The following is a 27,594-nucleotide window of genomic DNA, read 5'->3' on the forward strand; positions in this document are numbered from 1 at the left end:
AATAAATAATTACATAGCTGAAATTCTAAGTTTAAATTTATGCCATTTCTACTGCCCATTTTTAACATTTTCAGAATGTTATCCATTCTGGAGGAAGAAATAAGAAACTGTACTCTGTGGCATTCTTCAACAATGCTTGATATGTGAAATGACCCAGATTCCTAAAGATATTTCTTAAGAGTTTAGAATGGTTGTGATTTTGTAAAATAAAAAAAGAGTTTAATGCACATGGATGAATTGAAAATGTTCTTTTTAATGAATTAGAAAAGTTTAATCGAGAATGGTAAGTTGACACATTATAAACTTTTCAATTTCATTGACTATTTCGCATGGTAATGAGTATTAAGAAGGTGAAAAATGAAAATTTACTTTAGTCGAACAAAAGAACCTTACTATATCTACTCACCAATCCATCCTATGTAGTAAAGATATGTGTGAATACTTTTATGTATCTGAGTTATTTTATTTCAAACACTGACTATCTACTCATTCTCACCTTATAGTAGAACCTCGCTAATTAAAATTTCAGAGGAAAGACTATATTTTGAATCATGGGAAGTTTGAAATATAGAGAGTTTGAATGATATAGGAGAAGTACCTATAATGGACACACAAATCACAATAGTCATTGATTCAAACCCTACCTTAACCCTTTTAGTGCTATGCAACGATACATCATTGTGAGTCTTTTATCCGAAAGGTACTATGGAACGATATATCGTTGTTCACATTTTTTCAGAATAGTGCTAAGCGACGATATATCGTGCCGGAAAGCGGAAAGACAATCCTGTGAGTTTAAATGGGCATATCGGATGACTCGGTTGTTGTTTCAAAACAGCGATGGTTTCTTTCGATATATACTATCGATCGATACTACTATTCTATAAGTTCCTTAGCACTTTTGAGATAAACAATTTTATTTTTACAGATTTTTTTTCTCGCACAGTAGACTTCACACCCGGCAAGCCTAGCAATTTTTGGACGTAATAAGTAAATAACTCTAGAATTTTTTGGAAAATTACAAATATAAAGGGTTAAGAAACAACTACTTTTTCACAAGATGGAAGAAATTTTGCGAGTTTATCTTTAATTGGAAAGTATTTTTGTTTCCCAAATAATGGTTCAATATAACAGAAAATAAAATTTTTTCTTTTTTGCATACGAGCCAAAGTGTCTTTTCAGCCTATGCTAATTTTCCTCGATGTCTTTTTGAAAAGAATCACTAATCACTCTATGCCCTAGTGATGAAATATAATATTTCCTGGATAAAATCTATGCATATAAAATCAGTGATTCTTTGCAGTATTTTTTTATAAAAAAAAACCAAAACAGCTTATAATGCATGAACACATCTCACAACAATCTTTATATTTTGTAATATTTCTCTGAGATAAAAACAAACCAATGTTATCACTTTTACCTATGCTCTCTTTGAAAATTATATGGACATTACAACAGGGACAAAACCAATTCAGAAGATGAAGTATTGGCTCTTAAATATATCATACTTTATATCTCATTGCCATAATGCACTCTTCCTTTTCCAAAAGTTATTTAATATTTACCGCCTCCTAACGTTTACGTAAAATAAAGAGAGACCTAATTCTATATGTCCAATCTGCTATACTACTGAATGAACACGATCAAATTCGCCTTTTTGCTTCCATTCTCATGTTCCAGATTCTACTACGACATAGCCAGAGCGGAGAGAGTGAGGGAGATGCAGTTTGATCACTCGTTCGGAGGTCGCACTCGTCTAAAGCCCCACGTACTGTGGAAGTGCACCCCCGACAACCCTGACGTATGTAGTATCTGTGAGCTAAAGCCACGAGGAGACTACTACTTCAGTGGACACCAATACCTCTGTCGGCCATGCTACAGCCGCGAGTGGAACAGACCACACAACTTCAGCCGTCAACAGCTGGAAGCTTTTCAAGTATTGAATTGAATTGAATTGAAAATGACTTTATTCATAAATCATACAAGTATGTACATTGAATGGCGTCAAAATTCGTAAAACTACTTAAACTTACAACATAATATCAGCTGTACAGTTCATCAAAATTATACAGTACTTTTTGTGTTAAGTATATTTTAAGCTGGGATTTAAATTTTTTACTATCATCAATTTTCCTCAACCCCTCTGGAAGCCCTTCCAAAAATTTTCTTCCAGCACATGACGGGTTTTTGTTATAAAATTCCAATCTATGGGCACCAACAGCAATTTTGTTTCTATACCGGGTGCCATATTCGTGATTATCCCTTAGTTTAGGTAACATACTTTCAGACAAAAGATTTTTAGTTAAAAGAACGGTATGGAAAACATAAATGCCGTACACAGTCATTATACCCATGGCTAAGAAATGATCACGTACGGAAACATCCCAGTTTAAATTCAACATTAGTCTTATTGCTCTTTTCTGCAAAATTAAAATTCTGTCCAAATTTTTCTTTGATGTTCCACCATAAACACTTATGCCAAATGATATTGCGGATTCAATGAAAGCAAAATGAATCTTTTTCAAAATATCTGCTGAACAAAATTTAGACATTCTATAAATTGCATAAATTCCAGATGTGATTTTGCTGACAACATGGTCAACATGGGAGTTCCATGAAAGATTTTCATCAACTACTAAGCCCAAAAATTTAGTTGTAGTAAATTGATTAACTACAAGGGTAGGGTATGTTAAAAAGCTTAAAATGGAAACACTTTAAGTGCATTTAAAAATTATTCCATTTACTTTTTTGCTGCAAAATGAATTCAATAGGATTAAATTTTTCATGAAAGAGCTTTGGTTCTAAAATATCTTTTATCGGTACAAAATTTTTTCTTAAACATTTTTTCTAAAAAATGGATTTTAAAATAATTTTTGAAAATTTTTAATTTATTTTAGAGATACTGTAGTCTGTTTATTAATAATGATTAAAACGTTGGAGTGACTATGAGCAGGGTTTAGATTTTTAATCAAATGGTTTGGTTATTGACAATAACAATATGGGTAAATTCTTTAAGAATTTTAAATTATATAAATTTAGATTACCAGGCAAGCACTTTAACATCAGCTAGTCTTAATTTGTTTCATTGTAAACACTGTTTTGAAACGTAAGAAAGAAAAGTTAAAAGTAAATAAAAATGTTACAGTATTGTTTTCTGTCACACATACAATATCACTCAGAAAAAGTACACACTTCTATTTTGTAAAATCAATTGAATACCAAGTACATAATGGCATACAGAATATACAGAATGGCTTGTCCACGCTGCGTATTCCACATCACAGGACGACTGTTTATATAAAATCTTTTGTGGTAACTACATGCTGCCATTGGAACTCTGTATCTTATCCTTGGAAAACCGATCCTGACTGACAGTGGCGCTGAAAAAAATATTACCTTAACGGGATGGCATGCATTAGGCCTGGGTGCAGCAGAGGGTGTATGTGTGTGTGATTCGATTATTATGTTATTAGACACTGTTTGTTTATTGTAAACTTTGTTGTTTAATTTTGTAAATGTTTATCATTATTGTTAGTGGGGAGCGAGCTGGTTTAGAGGTTAGAGTGCAGGACTTCGGTTCCAGAGGTCCCGGGTTCAAATCCCGCCAATTCACCAATAGATTTTATCCATGTAATAATGCCGCAACCCCTAGGTCTAGCCTGAAGTAATGTGAAAAACAATTCTGGGCTCGTGCCTATAGCGTCCTAGGAAAAAAATATTATTGTTAGTGTTTTAGATGTTAACTTCAAGAAAGGTCCGTGAGGTCCCAAGTTCGCCTCAATAAAGAAGGATTTTCATTTCACTACATTTCATTACATGATTCCATAACTATCCACATTATTTATAGCGGAGTATAATATAACATTTTTCAGAAAATCCGTGATTGTATTGATATTCACAAACATCAAGGCACTACAGCAGCCTACCCACTCATGAGTGACAAAGATATAAGGAGACTTAGACTCCTTGAATGTTACTTCGCATCGTATGAAGGTAAGGAATACCTTAGTAGCGGGGTAGTCGTAAATTTTCAAGTGTGGGACCGCTCACCAAAGTCCTGAAAAATACCGGTTGTTTCAAAATATACAAGTTCTTTGGGAAAAGCAGAGTGGGAATGCCACTAGAGCACTGCACGTTTTAGCACAATAATAAGTTTCGTTGTAGATAAATAACAGAAAAACAACAGAAATAACAAAATCCTAAACAATTGATTCCAACAATGCTATATAGGCCTACTTGTAATAGGAAATAATAAAATAACTGCTAAGTGTAAATTTCAACCCTTTCTAGAGCATGTATTTATGTTCAAAATTAAGCCTTTTCTAGTTTAGTTAAAGTAAAACCACTAGTGTAAGATCTCAGCCAATATCAGTCATTCATTGGAGATCCTCACCCTATAAACTTTACACGACAATAACACCTGAGGAGTAAACGTATGAGACAAGGTTAAGCCACGAGTAAATCCAGTGGATTTAAAAACATTTATTAAAATAAAAATGTGATAAAAAAGTACATATAACATAAAGGTAAATTGACTTGGCGAATAAATACAGCAAGGAGCACCAAAAAAGACGAGAACTGTACATAGGACGGAGACTTCAATACTGGATTCTAATAAAATTTCTAAGCCGTATTTCCAGATGGCTTTTCCTAGAAACAAAGAAAAACTTGGTTAAAAATACCCTTATCTACCTACCTATAAATTTTAGTAAACATGTATTTGAAATGTTATAAAGTTAAATGAGACATCGTGTCTTGTTTAGAATCAGTGACACATTTTGTGCTAAATATAAATTCAATACACATGTTAATGGGCAATTAAATAAAATAGAAGGTATTTATTAACAAGGGAGGAATTTAGACAGAGCAACACTATAGAACCAAAATCCGGGGCAGCAAAATATCATGGCAGCGCAACTAACGCCACTGAGGAGTGTTATAAGTAAAAGTTCAATAGTTGTGAAAGTGTATTAGGGGTGATAAGCAAAGGCAATATTTTAGAGAGTAGTATTTTTTTAATGAAAACAAAATAAAAGTGTTCAAATGTGCAATATTCCTCATCATTTTTCAACTAATGTAGTCAGTTCTATAATATGTTGTTGGCGTTATATGGATTTAAAAGCTATACAATTTTTTGGCGAATAGTTTATAAATGGCATCCGACTTTGAAATCAACCCTACAAGGTATCAAACCAGCATCCATCCAAACCCAGATAGATTTCTGTCTGTTTCTGTAACAAATAAAATATTGAATAAATCGTGCTAGACTTTTGATCAAAGACAGTTATTGTAGGCTTTCCCCTGTTCAATATCAATCTAGGGGATTCAAACCATCTACAAATCTAAAGGTTTTTGAACTTTTACCATAACCATTTAGCGTAGAACAACGTTCAATTTACTAAATTGTTTTTTAATAGTTTGGTGTGAAATTGCAAAGTTTTATGTTTTTAAGGTAGCCTAAAATTTTTGAAACCACCTTTTTACCTCATGAAACCCCCCCATAAAACCTTGTTCCCATAGTAATATTATGCTAGTTTGTGAACACATCTGAATAAACGTAGCTTATTACATTTGAACCAAATTTCATTAAATACTCAAGTTATCGTGCTAAGGGACGCATATTATCAATTTGAATGGATGGTGATTTTGGCCTTTGGGAACCTCAAAAAAAAATATGTTCCGGGGCTAGGTCTTACCGTGAGACCTACAGTAATAGCTTATTCCCTATAAAGGAAGTTGGCTTAAAAGAGTTATTTGTTGGAGACCAATAAGTACTCAACAAGTTCAAATCAAATAAATTTAGAAAAATAATAAAGAAACCTGTTGCCTTGTTAAAATTCAATCATGGCTGGTAACTTTATCAACAAAAACTCTGTAAATTAATGAATTTACAAACCACGATTGAGTTTTAACAAGTTTCTGTGTTTGGACAGGAGATTTGAAGATTTATAATCTTAAGTTTAAAATTGTTGTCCTCCCATTGCAAAGGTTAGTTAAAGCTACTAATTTACTACAATAGAACTTGACTGATCCCTTTAAAAACAACAGCTTGAGACCTTAAACAGTTTTTACCTCAGGATGCTCGTTGTCACCAGTGGCTTTACTTATGACGAAGGTTCCTCTCCTCCTCACAGAAGTCTCCATATTGCCACTGTTGCTAGGCGGGTCGGGTGCAACAGATGGATTCCCCCCATCAGGTGTTTCTCTCGGCTGAACTGTGACTTGTGAATAACTTTCAAGTGACTCAAGATCACTAGATGACCGACTGTCTTTGCCACTAAAATCCATCAGCTCGTTAACAGATGTTGATGAAACACTTCCTTCTGAACTACCACATGTGTGTTGTCTAACTGGTATTTTTTGTTTCAAGAACTTCTCTAGGTCTCTTAGGTTGTTGTCAGGTGCTGATCCACTAGTCTGAGCTCTCGATTGGTTCCTATCCTGAAGATCCCTTGAATCAACAGAGATTCCAGACATGAACACTCCGGAGCTGTTTACAGTCGATACTCCGTCTTGACAGTCAGTTTGAGTCACGCCGTCCGCTACTTTTACAGGGGGAGGTTTGCAGGTTAGGAAATGCTGCAACAAAACATTTCCCAACTCCTCACAAACATGACGAGACCCTAGATTTTCATTCTGAGGTGACCGTTGCTCAGTGATGTCATCTGTTTCTGTGCTTGCGTCTTTCATACAGACAGAACTTGTTTCTGATTGCTCTGGTTTATCACTTGTTTCTGTAGATGACTCTTTAGTTTCTGGAGGTAAAGTCTGACTAGTGTTATCTGTGATTTTTATCGACGCCGGTTGAAAATTTGATATTTGGTGAAGTAATTTGGAAAGTATATCCTCGCCGTTTTGTTGAGTTGATGTATATCCACAATTGTCTCCTGTTTCTGTAGTGGCGTCTAACAAGCAACGGTCTTTTTGGCTGCTATGATTCAAGGAGTGGTTACTTGCAGGCATTTTAACTTGAGAAGCGTTGCTAAGGGGCTCTAAAACAGCTGATCTTGTGTCTCCACCGTAGTACTGCGGTGATGGATTAGAGGAAAGGTTTTCTTTGTTTTCTGTGGATCTAAAAAACGAAAGTTCACTGCTCATGGACCCGACTCTTAAAAATTTTATGAGATTCTCAAGTCCAGCCATTTCATTTCTGAAGTTGTTCTCAAGAGTATTCTTGTAATCGCTAATAATGTCATCGGCTAAGAATGGGTCCTCCCTGAAAAGAGAACAATAACATTTACACATCAAATTAACATCAGAACAATTATGTTTCAAAAGTAACTTAACATTCTATCAATTCCCATTAAAATTCTATTACTTGTGTTGATTCTGTGTCAGGGAGTTACTCAACTTTGTTCTAGAGTGTTGCGCCCATTTAACCTACAAAATAAAAATAAATGCATTTTAAAACAATGTTTTGGTGTTTTAAAAAAAAGTTTAGCCCTACAGAAAAGAATTTACGAACAACTATGGACATAGTGATAAGAAAATAATAGCATGAGTACATCATGAATTGTTTCAACCTAACTGTTCTAATGTTCACTTCCAAAGAGTTTGTACCCTTATCTCATACTAAATGCCTAATACATTTGAGCTGTAGGCCACAAGAGATGATAATAACCTTTCAAGGTAAAGTCAAATGGTTCTTTCAAATTAAGAATTTGGAGCTTATGCAAAGGAATAGTAACAAGCAATTCAGTTGAAGGAAAACAACTATACAATCGAGTACTAACCCTTCAATAGCCTCAGTGTTATCGATTTGGTCATTTATATCATGCGCTTTTTCTTTTTCGGATGATGTGCTCTCTCCTTCATTTAAAAATACTTCGGTTTGGCTTGCAACAAAGGCAGGAACTATCTGTCTTTCATTTTCCAAAATGTTGTCTAAAATCTCTTCTTTTGGTTCCTCAAAATAATCTTCTTCAATATCGAATACTGAACAGTTCTGATATTGTTGCACATCTTCCAAAGGAGTAACAACAACCTAAAACAAAGATGTTTTACTATAATTTTTTGTAAGGTAAAATTATTGTACCGTGGTAAATGTTTTTCACAATAACACTAGAGGACCCATGCTGCTCCGCAGCGTTGAAATAAATAATATCCGAGAAATAATCAAATTTATGATTTTTGATTGAGTAATACAGTATCTTGAACTTAATTAATTCAAACGATCAATAGCTCAAATTCTGAAATTCAATAGCCTATAATTTACTGATTATTTTGAGTCTAAAACATTATAAAAAAACATAAACAATACTGTAGCTACTGATTTTCAATCATAGAAAAAACTTATAAAAAGTAATACTATTAGTTTTTCCACTTGTTATTTTTTTTCTTAAAAGAGGTTTAAGATACGAAATTGAAACATTGCAAAAATATTTATGACAAATAGAAATAGACAAAGCTACAAAAAAATTATGACACTTTTTCAAATTCATGAAACAAAATGGCAGCCATTAAAAACTTGTAAAATTATCGGTTTTTTAATTATTTAACAAAGTTTAAAATCACCACCATTTTGTTTTATGAATTTGAAAAATGGTCATAATTTTTTTGTGGCTCTACCTAGTTGTAAATAAATGTTTACAATGTTTTTAGTTGTTTAAATGTTTACATAAATAAATTAAAGTTTTTGCAAAGTTTCAGTTTTGTATCTTTAACAAGTATTTTTAGAAAAAAATAATAAGTGCTAAAAACGAAATGGCGGCTGTGTGAGTAACTAAGGACTTCTGGACAATTTAAATATAATATTTATTAGATATATTATATTTCTTACTCGGGAACAAAGCCCTAAAATATTGGTTGAGAGTTCCGGGACACACTGTATTTATTGTCATGCGGGTTGTGTCAACTGTCCCAACGCCACTGGTGAAGGGGCTAAAGTACATTTTACTTATTTGTAGGCCTATACCTTCATGATTTTTACTGAAGTGTACTGGAATTTTGACTGCTATATCCAAGATTAGTAGTAAAAGAAAAGAGTTTTGAAGGGTTCTAAAATGTAGAAAATGGCTATTATCACCCAAACCGCCTATAACAATGCATCACTTGGTTCTGTGTACTACACGGTGAACGTGGAATGGAGTACAGAGTTAGTGTGAGTACTGACCTTGAGTTGTCCTCTGCAGGCCCCCTGAGAGTCGTCAATACTGAGCCAGGTGGACAGACAAGGCAGGCCAGAGCGCAGGATGGCTACAGAGGTAGAGGCTCGTCCAACACACAAGCTCAGCTGTTCTTCAAACACACTAAACACTAGCCGCTTTTCCTCCTGTAATGGTGTAAATATACTGAATGAGTAATAATTGTGTATTTATTACTTCACTATACGCTGGGTTTACACGATGCCAGTAGTTCAGACCAGTGCCAGATTTAGGGCACCTGCGGCCCTAGGCCAAATTACTTGAGCGGCCCCCACCCCTATGGGGTAAATTCCTAGCGATTGCAGAAACTAAATCGTGAACATCATCCATGGGCTGCAATCACAGAGATCATCATCGACACCCATATTGTCAGAAGACAACTGACTGACATGACATTATTATGTTTAAACACTTCAGAAATATTGACCACTAATGTTCTAATTAATCTAATATTCATGTTTATGTTGGTGTGAGAAGTTTAATTTATTTTTTTTTTGTTGGTTGTTTGTGAAAAATTATGTTGCATTGGGTTTTAAGATTATCAGTCACATTCACATATTTATGTTATGTCACGGTCAGGAGTCTATCTCTTTCAGTTTTGATTACACACTTAAAATTTTAGTATTATGTGTATTTTTTGTAACCTTGACCTTTGTAACCAGCTAAGTAAAAAATTTTTGCGTTTAGGTTTTGAGATTCGAGATTAGATTTTTTAAAGTTTCGGTTTTGGTTTTGAGATTCAAAATTTCTGGTTTTGACCATCAGTAATAAAAACCAACAATGTTTTTTGCATAGTTCATTGGATTTGTCATGATAAAATGAGGGTCAATGTGTTACCATGAGAACTATGGTAATAGCTCATTTCCTATATGAGAAATTCATTAAAATTATGGTCATTTGTTGGATCGAGGGCCAGTATAGTTTATGACAAATGGGAAGTTAAAAGCTCGAGAAACATGAAAAAAATATAGGCCTACATGCACTAAAAAAGTGGGTACGGTATTTATTACCTGCAGCAGGTATCTATGATTTTTAGTACTTAACCAACAGTTTTTATAGGTTTTCTGGAGGACCAATACAAAAAATTAAATAATAATGGGCCAAATGTTTAGTGCAAAAACTATAAGTTTTACTTTTAAATTTTTCATTTAATTTCATATCTACATATATCTATATAGGCCTAATAAATACTCCAACACAACATTTGTCAGTTGAACTACTACCCCATTTCTTAACCGATTTTGACCATTCACATCTCAGTGGAAGAGCGTGTCAGGTAGATGTGCAAACTGATCTTAAATTTGTGAAAAAGTCCCTTGGGCTTTGCCCCACTGGCTTTTGCAGTTCCCATTTTATCCTTATGAAGAACATGTTTGTTTACATTATGATCAGCTGGATAATTTAATTGCTGTTAATATTTATTTTGCAATTCAAGGATCGGCTGAAATATTGATAGTTTACAAAAAATTACCAAAGGTTAAACTGATAATGAGAATTATATTCAACATTCATCAAGAGCTGTGCTTTTGTCCAGCTGATGTTTTAAAAGCAATTTACGCCATAGTTGCTTAAATCACAAGAAGAAATTTAAGATACAAGCCTTAAAAACTTCTAAGGGTGCCGTTAATACTATTTACGCGAGTTGCATACACTACTTTAGCCATGGCAGTTTTTTATTAACTAACAATCACAACTCATAACTTCTTAGAGAGGTTATATTTTTGTGTACAACCTCTCATTGCCACTGTCAGTGACGTAACAACTCATTGTACCAACCACTAATTGCACTCACTCATAATTAAATTGGTCAAAACCGCTGATTAGTTGAAGTTTGAAGCAGTCAAAGAAGTCAAACAATGCTGTTAAGTAAGTAAAAAATGCTGTTAAGTGAATCTTTCAATTCTAAGAACTGAACTGAAACGGCTACAGTAGGCCTAGTTAAAAAACCATTGTAGGTAAAATCTGTTAAATTATGATTACTTACTTAGCATGTTATAAATTAAGTTTAGTGTTCAATTTACAAATGACCTAAAGCATATGACAGAATCCAAATTAGCCTAGAAAAAAAAAAAAAAAACATGATAAACCGTGTTAAAATAGATTATTTTATTTAGCCTATATCTAGTAGTTGCAACAGAACAATGTTAAAAAAACGAGTACACAAAACACTTAACCAATCACAAATATATGTTGCAGGCATGCACACTCTAGACATTTAAGTAGCTAACCTTCTGTAGGTATTCCACTGGAAGGTCTACGTCCCAGGACAGGTTCCAGATGGGGTTGTGGTTTCTTCTGACAACAGGAGTAGTGAATCTCGGTCCAGCACAAACAAGTCCTCCAGTCCCACAGTTCTGTTCACAACAATCGCCAATCCCGAAAGAAACCCAACTGCTAGGAGGTACTTTCCCCTTCTTGCCATTAGACGGAGCTTTAACAGCCTTTAAATTAACTGCCCGGTCAATTTTAATCATCGCTTTAAAAGTCTTTGGTTTTGTCTTCTCAGGCTTGGGTATATTTTTGTCGAGAGACTCATTGGAAACATAATTGGCAACATCCTTTTCTTCCTTGAAGAATCCAGTAATGGTGTCCGAGACGCTTTTGTCACTGGTTGATTCAGAAAAAGCTTTCCCTCCAGTGTGAGCGACTGTGTTCAGTGTGTCTTTGAAATCAGCAGGAGGGCCTAATATAAATGGCAAACTTTCCATCGAACTGTTTGAACTCAATGGTGAGTGAAAGGATAGAAAATCATCAAGATCACCGTTCAAAGAGCTATTGATTTTCTTAGAGCCAGTGACAATACTGCTCACTTCCGCAAGCCCTCTTTGTTTTTCTTTCAACAATTCACTTTGAAGTCGGTTAAACCTATGTTCAATACTTTCAGCAAGAATGTCTAAATCTTCCTTCATAACTGGTCGAGAAGAACTCACTTGATCTCTTTCTTTTGCTGAGTCAACTTTGTTATTTGACATTACAGTATTGTTTACAGGATTATCCAACAAACCTTTGTCTTGAGATTTCTGCAAACAATGATTATCCGTATTAAAAGGACCGATCCAAAATCTATTCTTCTGTATTGCTAGTTCTGTATTGGGTTCTCTAAGAGCGTCAGGACATGTGGCAGATATTCTATCTAGCAGTGCGCTGATAGGCTTCAGTTCGTGATGTGATGCATGTCGATCCCCTTCTCTGCCTTTACTCTCCACATTGGCTTGAAGCTCCCTGGTTTGTACCGGGGTGGGAGGAGCTATGAAGTTAGAGTATGTGACGGAGACTCGCAGTGTTCCTGACGGACACTTCTGGTAAGGAGACGTTACGGATGATGGCACCAGAGCTAGGGGCAGCTCTAAAACCTTGGTGATGGCGATCTCTTGTTGTCTCTCATCAAACTCCAACTCCATCAGGCACAAGTCATCCATCGGCAACAGGGCCTGTCACAACAAGTATTAGTCATTACACTAAAAGTTACCAAGGAAAATTGTAAAAGATTTTATATTGCAAAGTTATTTTTATTTTTATATTACAAGCAAAAACATTCAACAGAAAAAAAAAACGTAAGTACACACAAAGCCTGAAATAGCACACACATATCAATCTGATTGTCACCCTACAGACACTTTTAGTTTTCAAGTAAAGATGACTAAGAAAGTGTCAAAACAAATCATTTGCAACTTGCAACACATTTACTCAGAACGTATTGTAGCCAGAAATGCCTGGATGGACTCAGCAGTGAGAATAATAACAGGTTATTCATGATTTTAAAAAATAATTAATTTTAAAAGGAGATTAGCAGCAGTGTGAACCAGATAACCTCAAGACAACAAGGCATAGTATTATCTGATATTGAGTTCATGAGCTGCAGATGAACCTCTCTTAACCTAAATGGAGGGGAGTTCGTTTTTGATAACCAAATTTCAGTTACAAAGTTACCCCATTTTTTTCAGTGGTGTTGAAAATCAGGTAATAAACTGAAGTACATGTTGGTTGAGGTTATATAACACTTTATATAAACTTTAAGGCCCAATATATACATGTAGATATATTATATCAACCCACTACTTCCAATAACACTCCATCTTTAGGTGCACAGTGTTACACTAATAAACTATAGGTAGTCTTGTTTCACTTTAAAAAGTCTTTATTTGCATGGTGTCAGGCATTATGTAATTATTAAACATAGAAAAACAGGTTGGAAACACGATAATACGTGAAAAAATAGAGCACGTGCACGGCTTAAAAACTGACGACCGACTGTTCAATCCTGGTCACAGCGGGAGTTACGTGGATGACTGGAATAGCTGATAACACGGTGTATCAACTTATCTACTCAAATTATTTCTTATCTTGTTCGATTTGGATCATTTTCAAAAAAATTGGATTGGCTGCTGAAGAGAAAAGCTAACAATAAAATTGACAAAGATGACAAAAAATAAGTCACATTAGAGTTCTATACTCTGAACCAACGATTAGCAACCCGTCCATTAAGTAGGCACAATTATTCAGTAGCTTACAGAACCAGCACCAGCCTTCAACCTAAGCTGTCAGCTCCATGACACAGGAACACATCATTATTGGAAAAGCCAGGTGTTTACAAGGTAAAGTGTGGAGAGTGTGATTCGTATTATATTGGACAGAGTGGTAGGTGCTTTAAGACCACTGTCATCACTTTTTAAGCTGTGCACGAGCTCTCAATGTTTTCGTATATTATCGTGCGTCCGTCCTGTTTTTCTATGTTTAATATTTACTTAACCCCTGGTGTTATGCAAATGAAGACTTTTCATGTAACAAGAACATAATTTAGTGTACCACTACGCACCTGAAGATGGAGTTATCTCCGAAACGGTCATAGTGCAGTATCGCCCCTGATTCAGTCTATGCTTACTGTCTACAGACATTAAGAACAAAATAATATTATTATATTTTCACGCAATCTGCCACACTGAAGAATTATCAGTTAGAAGTGTTGGAAGAGGTTCTACTGTAGGCCCATTTTTTCAGTTTCCAATTTGATACCGGTAATGGATTTGTGGATTGTTTACTCAAGTGTTCAATGATACACCTAGCTATAAAACTGAGTTACCATGGCAACCATGTGGTCGCGAGGGGTTGGCTTGTAGTAGCGCAGCCACAGTCGCAGGGTGACGCCAGAGCTACAGGCCGTCAGCAAAGGAGACAGAGGTAGCATGACAGGGAGCACCAGGGAGTGACGATGCACAGACGCCAGGCAGGGCTGTGTCTCCACGGCAACCACTCGACTGGTTGTCTCCGAGCGGCTCATCTCAACTGGGATTATTGCAATTATTTGAGACATTTTTTATTAGAGGGAGTTTTCCCATACAAATTCTCCTTGCCTAAGAAATTTCCTAAAATTCACTTAACACTTAAGTTGGGCTCTGAATCAAAGAGATATAATATTAGCACATAGTTATTACACACACATAGGCATTGGAGGTTGATTTTTACAATGGTTTGTGGATTCAAACATTTTTTATTTAGTTCGCCTTGATTAGTTTAGGCCGGAATGAATGTTCGGGCTCAGCTTGGGTCAGGTAAGTTATATTAGAGGTGTGTGAGCGGCCAATGTTGATTGCCAAAAGTATTTCTGTTGAATACAAGAACTTGTTTACCAATTCAAACCTGTGGAACAACTTTTATTGTGAGCTATAGCAACTCTCAAGACCCATCAACTATGACAGTGACAACGTATAAGGTACGAAGAAAATCAAATAAAATTTTAGACACTGTCACATTCTGTGACCGGCTCACACAACTAAGTTCTTTTTTAGTAAAAAGTTGGCGACAGCTGGTCCATATAGATAGTGCCCATGTATATTTCAGTATCCAATAGTCAATAGTAACACTAAGTACTACAAAATAAATTGTTTTATTCGCATAGTTCTAACCTTTTGACTGGTGGTTACTTCCAATAAAAAATAATGTTGGGACAAATGGGACTATCCATATACATTTGTTCATTACATATTAAGTTAAATATCAGTAAAGAATTTGTATTGAATATAGTTAATTAAATAATTACCTTTGAACCCAGGTGTAATTTGAGGAAACTTATAGTCAATGTAGCAACTTAGTTCCTCTTGACCATCAGCAAACAGCGGGAATCCCTTCACACTGTCAATACCTAACAGGAATTCATGGTGGCGCCTTTCTTTGTAGGTAAAGTTTTTAGGAATATTTATTTCAAAGTTAGGTCTAGACAGGCTTTGATGTTGTCCCAGTAAACTTGAACAGCTGATACACAAGGAGGTGTCATCAGGAGTCTGCAGATTGGGCAGAATCATGTTCTGTCCGCAGTTAGTACATGCTGGTATTTTAACACAGCTGGACATTGGAGCCTTAGGCGGTTGAATATTGTGGTTATCCTTGTGATTCCTTACTGTTGAAGTCTCCACAACTGATACAGTTTTACCCTCCAAGTCTTTCATATTGAGCCGAGGAGTCTCTTTGGATCGAAAAGTTATGTCACGTTCTGTTTCATTTGGTGTTTTCACAGTGGGAACATCATGTGGGGATTCATCTAGAAATAAAACATAAAATTGAACCAGTGATTCAAATCAAAATAGAGACCTACTGTTTGTTTGAAGGATATTGTTTAATGTTAGTATGGTTTTTGTTGGCAGCAGCTAGATTACTTAAATAGATGCACACTGAGATGAGGACAATACTTTTTGAATGAAACAATAAAACACAAGGAAACAAGAAGCTTGACCTTAATTCTATTTTATAAGCTGAATTTGGTTAGTAGAGGATTATATGCAAAGATAAGGTTATTCTTGTACATCATGCTGCCAGAAAAAAATCAAAACATCTCTTGAGTTTAAAAGTTACACATCTTTTACATTAATTAAATAGTGTAGGGTATCAGAGGCAGTCAAGACAATTTTAATGACAGGTAAGGCTCTTGGAATTATGAAGAACTAAGAAAACAATTTTGGCACACTCTATAATTTGACTAAAATATTAAAACATTCGTTGCATTTGCAAAACTTGACCTCAGTAGTATAAAGCCGATTAATACTCACAATACATATTTGATATTTCCCAAACCAAAGAATCACAATTATATTCAACATACCTAAAAGATCATTGCCATAGTACAGCTTATCTTTGCCAAGCTGAAGCTTGATCTTGATGTGGCCAACGACGGTGACATTGTCAGAGATCACTGGAAGTGTATCCTCCATCTCCACACTCCCCGGTGGCAGGGGTGCCAACCTGAAGGTGCCAAGCAGTGCTGGCACTCGCTGGTGCAAGTGCCGCCAACACACCAGACAGTTGGCGTCTTCCAGCTCCTGCAGAGTGTGTGGTGGCTTCAGAGAATGTGCTGAACTCTGTCCGAAGTACACCACTGCAACGTAGAGTGGAATATAGATGACAGTAGTGATGTGCTAAGGCTGAGTTTTTTATTTAACAAAATCACGAGAAAAGATTTTAATTTACTGAGGGTTGGATCAATTGGATTTCAAAATCTAACGTGAGTTCAAACTTAGTTTAATAAATGTTGGATTTGGTCACCAGTAAATGCAGCGTTAAACTTAGTACCTATCATAAAACATAAATCTGCTGCAATTTGCATTCATCACGATGTTGTGCTGACTATATCTCTTAATGTAGAGATAATTTTCAAAGAATCAAGAACCAAGAATTTATTCACCATTAAATATACAGTATACAATAAGGTGTCGTCAAAGTGTTAACACAAATCAATAGATGATGTCTTGAGGGTCACAGCTCAGGTACTCTTCAGCTCTTCAACTCTTCGGGCACTCTACTTTTCATTATCATCATTACCTAAGGTCATGAAAGCATTGACGTCCATAATCACGATAAAATTTCCAGTATCTCCCTCAGTAACAGAAACGCCATCACCATCGTCTCTCCCGATCACGGCAAAATCCTGAATATCTCCTGCTTTGCAGATATTATCGCATCTTAGGTCATGGAAAAGTCATCGGCAAAATCCTAGACATCTCCCACCATTTGTAGACATTATCATCATCTCCTGCGGTCATGGAACAGTCACCATACTCTTGCATGGTCGCGGCAAAATCCTGAACATCTCCCGCAGTCGTGAACACATTACCATTGTTTCTCGCAAATACGGAAACAGTATCAACGTCGTCCGCAATCACGGCAAAAGCATGCATTTTTTTATCGCAGAACTTAACAACCCTGTTTTATGACCGTGATTGTAAAAGCTTGGCTCAAGCTTGATTTGCTAACTTAGTGCTCGATCTCTCAGCTCGAATATCGAGCCGCTCGCACACATCTACTAATAACACATGCAAAGTGCATTTTACATTTTAGGAGATTATGATTTATCTTAAAATGGAAATAGAAATGTTTAAGAAAGTCTAGTAAGTTGAGTACCTATCGGGTTTTGCTACCTACTATATTGCTATATCAACTAGTCCTTAACATTTTCAAACTGGCATAAAAAAATTTCCAAAGTTTTTGAACTTCTCAGAAAAGAACAGACTGTTGTTTTTAGGTTACACTGAAAAAAATAATTTAAAACTATCGTAAATCAATATTTACCATCTTGGATTTGCCTTCGGGAACAGAACCTGAGAGGGGAGGCCTTCCAGCTTTGAGCCTGGGACCTGGGGGAGTCTTCAACAAACTGACACTCGACAAAGTAAGTGGCTCCAGGGGGTGGCACCAGGTCACCTGGACAAACATCGTGTAACTACAGATGATTATCACGTAAATACAAGTATCATGTAGGCCCAATATTCAACCAATGTAACAAAATTTAACAATAAACTATAAGGTTATAATGAATGGACCCATGCACAGTTTGATCAGGGCCCAGAACTTGTTACGAGGCAAAATGAATCCAATTCAATACCCTTTTCCCTTTATTCCCTTATCACTACAATACCAGATGCTTGCTCCTGTGATGTGTACTATGATGGTACTTCACAATTAATAGGCACTTACATAAAAACTCAAGAGACTATATAGAAACTAGCAGCTGAGTTTTAAAAGATTGTTTATAATTATAATCTTGACTTACCGTTCTTGTTTTTGTTGTCAACAGCTTGATTTATCTTCTTCCAGCCAGCTGGAGTAAGAGTCAGGCTGTCTACAGTGATTCGGAAACAGTTGATCTTCTTCATCAAATCTCTCACATTTTTCCCTGCAACTTAAGTATTAGAAAACAGTGAAAATTTAAAACGTTCTTTAAATATGTTGGTACAAAGATTTATGCTAACTTTGATCATCCCACACAACTGAAGAATTTGTATTAGGATAAAAAGATGTTTTAAATATACTGAATACCCTCAGGAAAGGCATTTGAATTATGAATAGCCTAGATGTAAGATATTTTTCTCCACAGGGCAATTTAGGACTTTAAACTGTTAAAGCCCAGGTTCTTACCTTAACTGAGATTATATGAACTAGTCTTTTGTCTAATAGTGACAACATTGCTTTCATTGGTCTACCTAGTGATTTTAACACATATTTGGATATACTTTTGATCCTAAATGATCTCTAATAATTTATTCTTGAAGCTATCTGGATTTTTCTTTAACAGGTTTCAAACCTTGTAGAAAAAATATGTACAAACAACCAAACCACACAGTTTGTCAACTCTCCATATTTGCATAAGTAAGCCTACCCCTCACAACATAGTCAGTACAAAACTAAGACCTGAGGATGATTGGGCATGTAGGCCTATCGCTTTATTTTACCCTCCTTCATTTTTGTAGTTGCAGGATTTGGCGGTCAGAAAAAATCCAGAAAGCAAAAGACAATCAGAAAAAGTTATATATCCATGTAGATATAGTGGAAAATCATTATTTCACAGCAATCGTGGGAGACGATGATGTAGTCTCCTTTACCGCGAAAGATGTTAACGATTTCTCCACTACCACATAAGACGTTCAGATTGATTTTGCCACAGTCGCAGAAGTCAAAAATTATCTCTCTCAACAAAGAAGGTATAGACGATTTCACTGCGATCCTAGTAGATGATGAAGATGCCTCCACGATCGCAAATAAAATATTCACCATTTTGCCATGAACGTGAGATATTTATGTGACCAAGGACAATGCCGTTCATTTTCAATTTAGTTTGTTTGTGAGTTTGCCGTGACCTTATTTTGGCCTAGGACCTTAAGGCTGACATTTTTTACTTAATCTGAAGTAAAAAGGTCTTACAGATCCGAAATATTATCATCAACAAATAAAATGATTTATTAGGTAGTCTCCTGGTTCTGTGCCAATCGGATCATCAAAAACCAAGGGTTGAGTTTATCTTGTCGAAGCATTACCGCATGTATTTCTAAACCCCGAGCCTCGGCGACCAGCCTAATCCGAATAGAGAGGCCACTCTGCCGGTGCCTCATAGATTGTAAATACGGCCCTGTCCTTCAGTTTCCTTATTTTTAAGGTTGACAGCATTTCCAGAACACAAAACAAAACTGTGCAGTCGGTTCATATAAAAATCAATAAAAACTGACCAGTAAGAGAATTGATGCCAATGTTGCTGGTGCCCGCTGGATGACCAAAGGTAGATGGCGGGCAGCTGGTATTTGCAGAGTTACAGTTATCCTGAAACCATAAGCAGAACTAAAGAATCTCCTTGAGAAAAAAAATCTTAACAGCTTTGAAATACAGGGTGGCCAACAAAAAGGTTCAAACCTTTTTTTAAGAGGTTGTTGGTCTCTTTTAACCTTGCATTTGCCTGTCCACATAGACTACAGATCTGTGTGTGGAATGTATCCAGCAAAGCAAGGGGTTAGCCGGTACAGTACGAAGGTGAATTGTACTGATAAATTTTAGTGGATCCGAACCCACGACAACACTGTCTTGGGCCCGAAGTCTGTGATGCTACCAACTGAGCCACCGACTCACCATAAGACCGATTCAGTTTGATTTTATATTCCCTACTTTACAAATTGTAAAGAGTTGATAAAAAAAATATTCAGGAAAAATTCAAATTTCCGCTCCCTTAGAAACAAAATGGTGGCATATTGCAAATTTTATTTCAGAAGACCTAATTACAACAAATGGGCAGATTTTCATTGAAAAATCAGGGAGCAGGGCTAATAGTAAGCTATTTTATCAAAACATAAATAAAAACTGGTAAATAAGGAGTAAGAGTAGATGCATAGCAGAGCTATTTTTGTATTATAAAAATAAAAACCAAGAGCCACAAGCTGTTAAATAGGCTAATTTATGGTTTTAATTGTTGCAGAACAGCAACCAACTTTTTTAAATTGATGCAATCTTAAAAAAAAAGAAAATAGTTGATTGAATGAGTTTGTTGCAGATTAATTAATTATTAGCTTAAAATATTATGATTCTAAGCTTTAGAACTTATTTAATTATGTAGAACATTATGTAAAACATATTTTAAAATTCATTTTCAAATTAACTAAAAGCAAACCTGATTTTGAAGATCATTTGTAACAACTGAATTCCCGTGAAGATTTTCCGAATGGAGTGTGGCTAAAACAAGCTTTTCTTCTTCTTCTTTCATAACTTTACCTAAGCAAAACAGGCCAGTTTACAACATTGCAACACTACAAAAACAATCATCTTTGTATATTTTAACCTATATCATGATTATAGGCAGGAAAGTGAACACATGGCGTTTGGAAAGCAAACAAATAGTAGCCTAAAGGACAATCCTGATTGATGGTAGCTAGGCCTAACTATGATTAACTTAATTGTTTAAGTTAGTTGATAAAATTATTCAACGGATGAATATCACCTTAATTAAAAAATCAATCATTGACTTTAGAAACCACTTTGTATAAAACACCTGGTCCAGTTGAAGCATTCGTTTCCTGAACAAAGCTTTTTTGCTGGCTCCTCTCGATTTTGTTGTCAACATCAGATCTTATCGATTTGACCAGACCCACTCGTCATGACATGACCCAGTAAGTGGTGGCATCTTACAACAACTCAAACCAAGATTGCATATATCACAATGTCCATTATTTGCTAATCTTTAACAGCTGGCTTGATGGTAGTGAGTGCGACAGAGACAGTATTGTTTTCAAACCTAAAAACTATGAAAGGTCATAAACCCTTTAGAGAACCATTTACCGTTGTTAATATATACCTTAAATTCCAGCCCCTAGATTTTTGAATTCTATTTTGATCATGAAATTATGAATCTAATCATGATTAGAACTAACACCTATGCCGAACAGCAAAGGACAGGTTGTGGGACAGTTTGGCTCGATTTGGAGAAACCTAGGTACCGGTACTGTAGAAGTGCCTAATCTCAATTTTTTTAAATCATAAGTCATTATTTTTTTTTGTTAAAATACCTGAATTTGAGCTTCAATCTAGATAAGCAGGTTTAAACTTTACTCACCCTCCAAATAGTTGCTGATTAACTTCTCTTCATGAGGTGTTACTAACTCTCCACTCTTAGTGCTACTGCTTGATTTGTAAGCGGTTTTGTTGTATTTTTCATCATTGTTGTCAAGTTTTAAAAGTAATTCGTCATGTATATCAACAGGATAGTCTGAATCCTCCAAGACACTTAAAACCATTGCATCTCGTAGCTTTTTTCCCTTCTCAAGAACATCTAGCAGTACATAATCGGAAGCTTCGGACCTCCCTGTGTTTGGAGGTGCCTGATTGGTCTTCGGTGATTCAGGCATATCAAAATTTACAAATTTTTCTTTAGAAGAGTCTTTGGGAATATTAATATGAGTGGGGCAAGTCTTGTAGCCCTTTTTGAATTGTTTGGATTTTTCTTCTTCAATTGTTGATCTAGACGAATTAATGCCGGTCTTTGATTTTTTGCGAGATCTTTTCCTAGTTTTCTTGGATGTTTCTTCAGATGACGCGTTCATGGATAGTTCAAAATCAACTCGTAAGTCACCAATTCTTTTGCCTGAAGATGTTACGATTGGGAAATACTTCTGCAATTGTATCTTAGTTATGTGGTCAAGTAAGTTACTTATTTCAACATGACCAACAATCTCTTTGTTTTCATCATTCACAACCAGAAGTTTCAATTTATTACACTGTTTTAAATAAGTCTCAAAGAGAGATATATTTGTTTGGATGTTGTATTGAACAGTATTGTTGCTCTTTACTGACTCGGGATACTTTGAAATGTCAGCAGGTCTGAAACAAACAAAATGTTAACTAAACATTTGGGCCAAAACAAACATTAGCTCAACCTTGGAAAAAAGGGAAGGTTCCGTATTAAAGATTTGTATTAGGGAGATATATAAAAATAAAAAAGGTGTAGGCCTATGAGGTTGTTACCAGTATCTATAATCATTAGAAATATGCAACTTAAAAGTCCATTTCACCTCCTCTCAGTTAAGGGTTGGTTGGCAACTGACAATTATCACTCTATGCTAGAGCGCTAAGGGTTGCACTTTAGTTCACGCTCCACATTTACTATTTTAAGTTAAAACTTAGCCTAGGTACATTAAATACCAGCTGATTATAACTGTTCTTAACTAACCTAACGTAACCAAACATGCTGTAATTTCATGTCAGTAAATTGTGGGGCGTAAACTTAAATGCAGCTGAGTTAAGTTATAGGCCTACAATATAACCCCTCATATAAGACCACCATGGGACTAAGCCCCTGACCCAACTGCTTTGGAAATAATTAACTAACCGTTCAGAGGTTAGGTACTAAGTTGGCTCAACTGAATAATGTCACACTAAAGTTAACCCTAGATCTGGCGGTCATTTTATTCACCAGTGGCGGGTATATTTTGGCCCTTTGTAGAGGTATCATATACCAAATATCGGAAAGACAGTGGTAAGGCTATATGTACTTGAATTCTAACATTTCTGAATATTAATTTACACCAGAATGTAACATAATTTTTATGACATACCTACCTATATAATAATATTGTGTAGCCTAGCCAACAATTTAATTGTGGATCTCAAAAAACAGCTGCTTTTGTAGTCAGGTGACCAAAACTTTCCACCACCAAAATCTATTTGGAGAACGCTCTAGTTTTTCAAACTATGTTTGAAACTATGTTGTTAGCTTAACCATTTTACCAGACAAAACACTTTTCTCCGTCCAAACCAATGTAATTTTATGACCACAATTAATAACTTTAGTGAATTTGGCAAAAGATTGTATAATATGTTACCTGCTCACATTAAATGTCTTGAAATACGACAATTTAAATTTACTATTAGAAAGATTTTGTGTGATTTATGTGTGTATAAGGTCAAAGAATTTGTAGAACATATTAAGTAGGTTAATGCATATACTGTGATGTAATTGTATGACGTTGCTATACATGTATTTTAGTGTTGATGGCAATAAATGGATTTGATTTGATTTGATTTGATTTCTCACTACATAATACTCGCTCAATAGGCTAATGTTTTATACATGAAAATGAATCCTCAGAATCTCATCTTTCGAATGGTATAATATTCATTGCAAAACCGGTTTTCATAATTTAATAATAGAAAAGCTCGACCCATGTCGTTTTGGTCGATAATCGACTAGTGCCACTGAGGATTCTCATTTTAGTGGTCGATAATCGACCAGCGCCAGATCTAGGGTTAAGGTCAACTGTAAACAAACAGATAACTTAAATAGTGAGAGCGCTTAGCCTGTGTCACGAAGATTGCTTGCAGGTGTCTGTGAGCAGTGAGAAAAACATTTTGATATTGGCTTCCTGGAATGGGCCGGATAAACAGAGGGCAGAAATAATGTGTGACAAACACACAACTTAATTCCATAACAATCATAACTTAGCCTTACCTAACTTAGGCTATTACATAAAATCCCTTATGCCTAGCCTAGGACTCCCTATCACTAGCTTAACTTTTATGGTCTACATTTAAAGTTTGTTGGAAAGGTATTTGCATGTTTTTTAGATGGAATAACCTATACAGCCATATTAATGTCCAATAATCGACCTGTATAAAACTACATTCAAATGAGCCAAAGCCTGGGCCATAACTTGAATTAGGCCTAGCCTTAGATTCCTTGCTTTAAGTAAGATAGACCTAACTTATGCCAAGCTAAATAACTTAGTTACCTGAATGTTACTGAATCTACGTCTCCCCACCATTGTAAAACAACAATCACTTCGTTTGTTAACTTGCTACACCACAGAATTTCATCAATTCTCACCGATAAACGCCCATAAGAGTTTCCTTCTATGAGAGGAGGTAGGGACCTAGGGCTCCGGTCTGTCATCTTACTTTCAACGTTAACTCGATTAGAATAAAAATATACTTTAGATCTGACATTTTTAAGATATCCAAACAAATTAAAACAACATGAGCATTTTACTTACATAACTTTGACTGAAAAAGATTAACCTTATAACTGAATTTTGACAGGACAAAACTCCATTGTCTAACTCCAAGACCTATTTTGTTTTTTGTTTTTGTTGTTGATTTTGTGATGGTATGGTGAGCTCTTGTTCTGTTCCGTTGTTCTTCATTGGTTTTGACCATGCAAACTGATGCTCTGTTCTGTTGGCTTTTGGATTCAGAATACGGCCAACTAAAACGAAAACATACTACAAGAAAGTATTTGTAAAATTATTATAACTAGGAGTAAAATGCAGTTGTCTGCTTGCAATATTGCGTCTATTACTCAACAGTCAATCAACCACAAATTTATTGCAATGGTACTGCACCTAGACCAGACCTAAGTGTGGTTCGTACAAATGGAATGACGTCTATTTTTGTAGTATGCAAGCTGTATTGTCAAAGGATGCATAGGCTCTAACTGGTCATTCATTTTGTATTACTGGTGTATAATACACTCAAAGATGTATTTTGATCCGTATTTGAAATATGCTTCCTTGAATTTTTGGTCTCGCTAACTGCTAACAGCAACCAGTGTAACCAAGGCAACGGTAGGCCTAGCCCCCATGACAACCGGAGTTATCAGGGTTAACCAAAAATACAAAGGGTACCATGATAACAGCACTAACCATGACAAAGGCGGTAGTTATGTCAAAATCGGCAACCAGGGTAACAGAGCCTAGAGGTAACCATGGCAACAGGGGTTATCATGGCAACGGGGATTACAGGTAACGGGAGTTACCATTGTGAGGGGGGACACCATGACAACGGCAGTACTGTAACCATCACATCAGTGTAACCATGGCAGCGGCGGTAACAAGGGCAACAGAGGGTAATAATGGTAACAAGGGTTACCATGGCAACGGCGGTAACCATGGTAATAGGGGTTACTATGGCAAGGACGGTAACCATGGTGACAGGAGTAACCATTGCAGCAGTGGTAACCATGGTAACAGGGTTAACCATGACTACGGGGGTTACCGTGATAACAGCACTATAACCATTGCAAAGGCAGTAGCCATGGCAACAGAGGCAACCAGGGTAAAAGAGGTAACCACGAGAACAGTGATTGCCACGGCAACGGCAGTAACCATGGTCACAGGGGATACAATGGCAACGGGGGTACCATGGCAACGGTGGTAAACCAAGCAACAGAGGTAACTATGACAACATATGTAACCATGGCAACATGGGTAACTATGGCAACATGGGTTTCCACGGTGATGGTAACGGGAGTTACCATTGTGAGGGGGGACACCATGACAACGGCAGTACTGTAACCATCACATCAGTGTAACCATGGCACCGGTGGTAACAAGGGCAACAGAGGGTAATAATGGTAACAAGGGTCACCATGGCAACGGCGGTAATGATGGTAATAGGGGTTACTATGGCAAGGACGGTAACCATGGTGACAGGAGTAACCATTGCAGCAGTGGTAACCATGGTAACAGGGTTAACCATGACTACGGGGGTTACCGTGATAACAGCACTATAACCATTGCAAAGGCAGTAGCCATGGCAACAGAGGCAACCAGGGTAAAAGAGGTAACCACGAGAACAGTGATTGCCACGGCAACGGCAGTAACCATGGTCACAGGGGATACAATGGCAACGGTGGTACCATGGCAACGGTGGTAAACCAAGCAACAGAGGTAACTATGACAACATATGTAACCATGGCAACATGGGTAACCATGGCAACATGGGTAACCATGGCAACATGGGTAACTATGGCAACATGGGTTTCCACGGTGATAGTGGTAATAGGGGTTACCAGTAAAAAGTGAAGTAATTCTTTTCTTTCTCATTGAGAAAAAAACACAACTTACGCTTACAGTTTAGGTGACTAACAGACTTTTCTTAACTACTTTTTATAATAACTAAAAATTTTTATAATACTTTTTTTAAGTAACTGTATAAAACTGTTTTAAATTCGCTATTCAATTAAAGAATTCCCATGTTTCTAAGTTGCTTTGTTATATATTTGTGTCCAAACTCTTGACCACCCGGTACTATTACATACATTAGTATTTCATTTCGTATGAAGTTCGTAGATGTTTCGTCATGTTGAAGTTTTAAGTTTATACTATGATTCTCGAGGGCAATCTTTATAAACTTTTCCTGGTAGATTTTCCAATTTTCAAAGAATGCACGAGGCTGACATTAAATGACTATGCGCTTTAAATTTAGGCAATTGATGGGAAGAGACTATCTTCTTGTTTTATATAAAACCAAAACCTTCTTGTAAGCATATTCGCATATTGAACTGAAGGTTTATTTATTTACATACAACTTAAACAATATGTGGCGGCTCGCTGAAGACGCCATTTGGTAAGTTATATACAAATTCACTGTATAGGCCTAACTTACAAAAGTAACATCAGACAATAGCTTACTGCACTTTTGGTGAGACACTCCTTTCAACTAATCACCCCAAGAAGATCAATCAAAACACAGCTGGAAATGTCATGGATGGATTGATAGCTTCTTAGATTAAAAGCTGCCCCAGAATAATTACGTGATATTATCAATAGTTTTGTGTTCCCAAAAAAATGCTTTAGGTTCTAATTCTAACAATCTAATGATACAAATCAACATACAAGAATAGAAATAACCAATACAAATCAATTATAATTTTTTTAAGAATCGAAGTATTGTATATAATATGTTTAGCCTATTATAGATTGTTAATCCTCCCTGTTATACAGTGTTATTTTGGCTCGTCCTATCCCCAAGGATGGGGAGTGAGCTGGCGTAGTGGTTATAGCACGGGACTGCAGTCCCTGAGGTCCCAGGTTCGATACCCGCCAAGCCACCAATGGATTTTATCGAAGTGATAATGCCGCAACCTCTAGGTCTAGCCTGAAGTAATGTGAAAAACACCCCAGGCTCGTGCCTAGCATCCTAGGAAAAAAACCCAAAGGATATATGTGCTTATTATCCATAAATATGGTATCGGGATGTTTTCAAATGGATTTCAAGTTTCACAAGAATCGAAGAATACAGGAAAAGGGAGCAAATTGAAGTGATCTTTGTGACTGGTATTTTGGATGGATTTAAATCATCTTTAGATTAATGTAATTTTGCTTAGTTTTGTGATTTAATACAATTTGATTGAATTATACTAAATATGCCTACAAAA

At 36.0% G+C, this 27,594-nt stretch overlaps 1 protein-coding gene across 2 annotated transcripts; it reads right to left on the minus strand.

The window, feature by feature from the left end:
* Positions 1–4,467: 4,467 nt before the first annotated feature.
* Positions 4,468–24,507, minus strand: LOC128989820 (uncharacterized). Of its 2 annotated transcripts, none has more exons than XM_054411884.1 (14): positions 24,170–24,507; positions 21,499–22,262; positions 20,560–20,660; positions 19,631–19,721; positions 18,181–18,303; positions 17,700–17,831; positions 16,237–16,509; positions 15,181–15,678; positions 14,224–14,426; positions 11,372–12,574; positions 9,113–9,271; positions 7,734–7,984; positions 6,073–7,216; positions 4,468–4,650 (listed from the first exon to the last, which is right to left on the minus strand). In XM_054411884.1, exons 1-14 carry the CDS (start codon positions 24,328–24,330, stop codon positions 4,624–4,626), a joined length of 5,130 nt encoding a protein of 1,709 aa, XP_054267859.1. In that variant the 5' UTR covers positions 24,331–24,507; the 3' UTR covers positions 4,468–4,623. The 2 variants fall into 2 exon arrangements, with proteins under 2 accessions (XP_054267859.1, XP_054267858.1); XM_054411883.1 differs by having other exon boundaries at positions 18,181–18,309.
* Between the last annotated feature and the right edge of the window lie 3,087 nt (positions 24,508–27,594).

Source organism: Macrosteles quadrilineatus, unplaced genomic scaffold (genome assembly GCF_028750875.1).
Source record: "Macrosteles quadrilineatus isolate MER2022 unplaced genomic scaffold, UCM_ALF_1.0 Scaffold_3__2_contigs__length_128488019, whole genome shotgun sequence".
NCBI classification, from domain to species: domain Eukaryota; kingdom Metazoa; phylum Arthropoda; class Insecta; order Hemiptera; family Cicadellidae; genus Macrosteles; species Macrosteles quadrilineatus.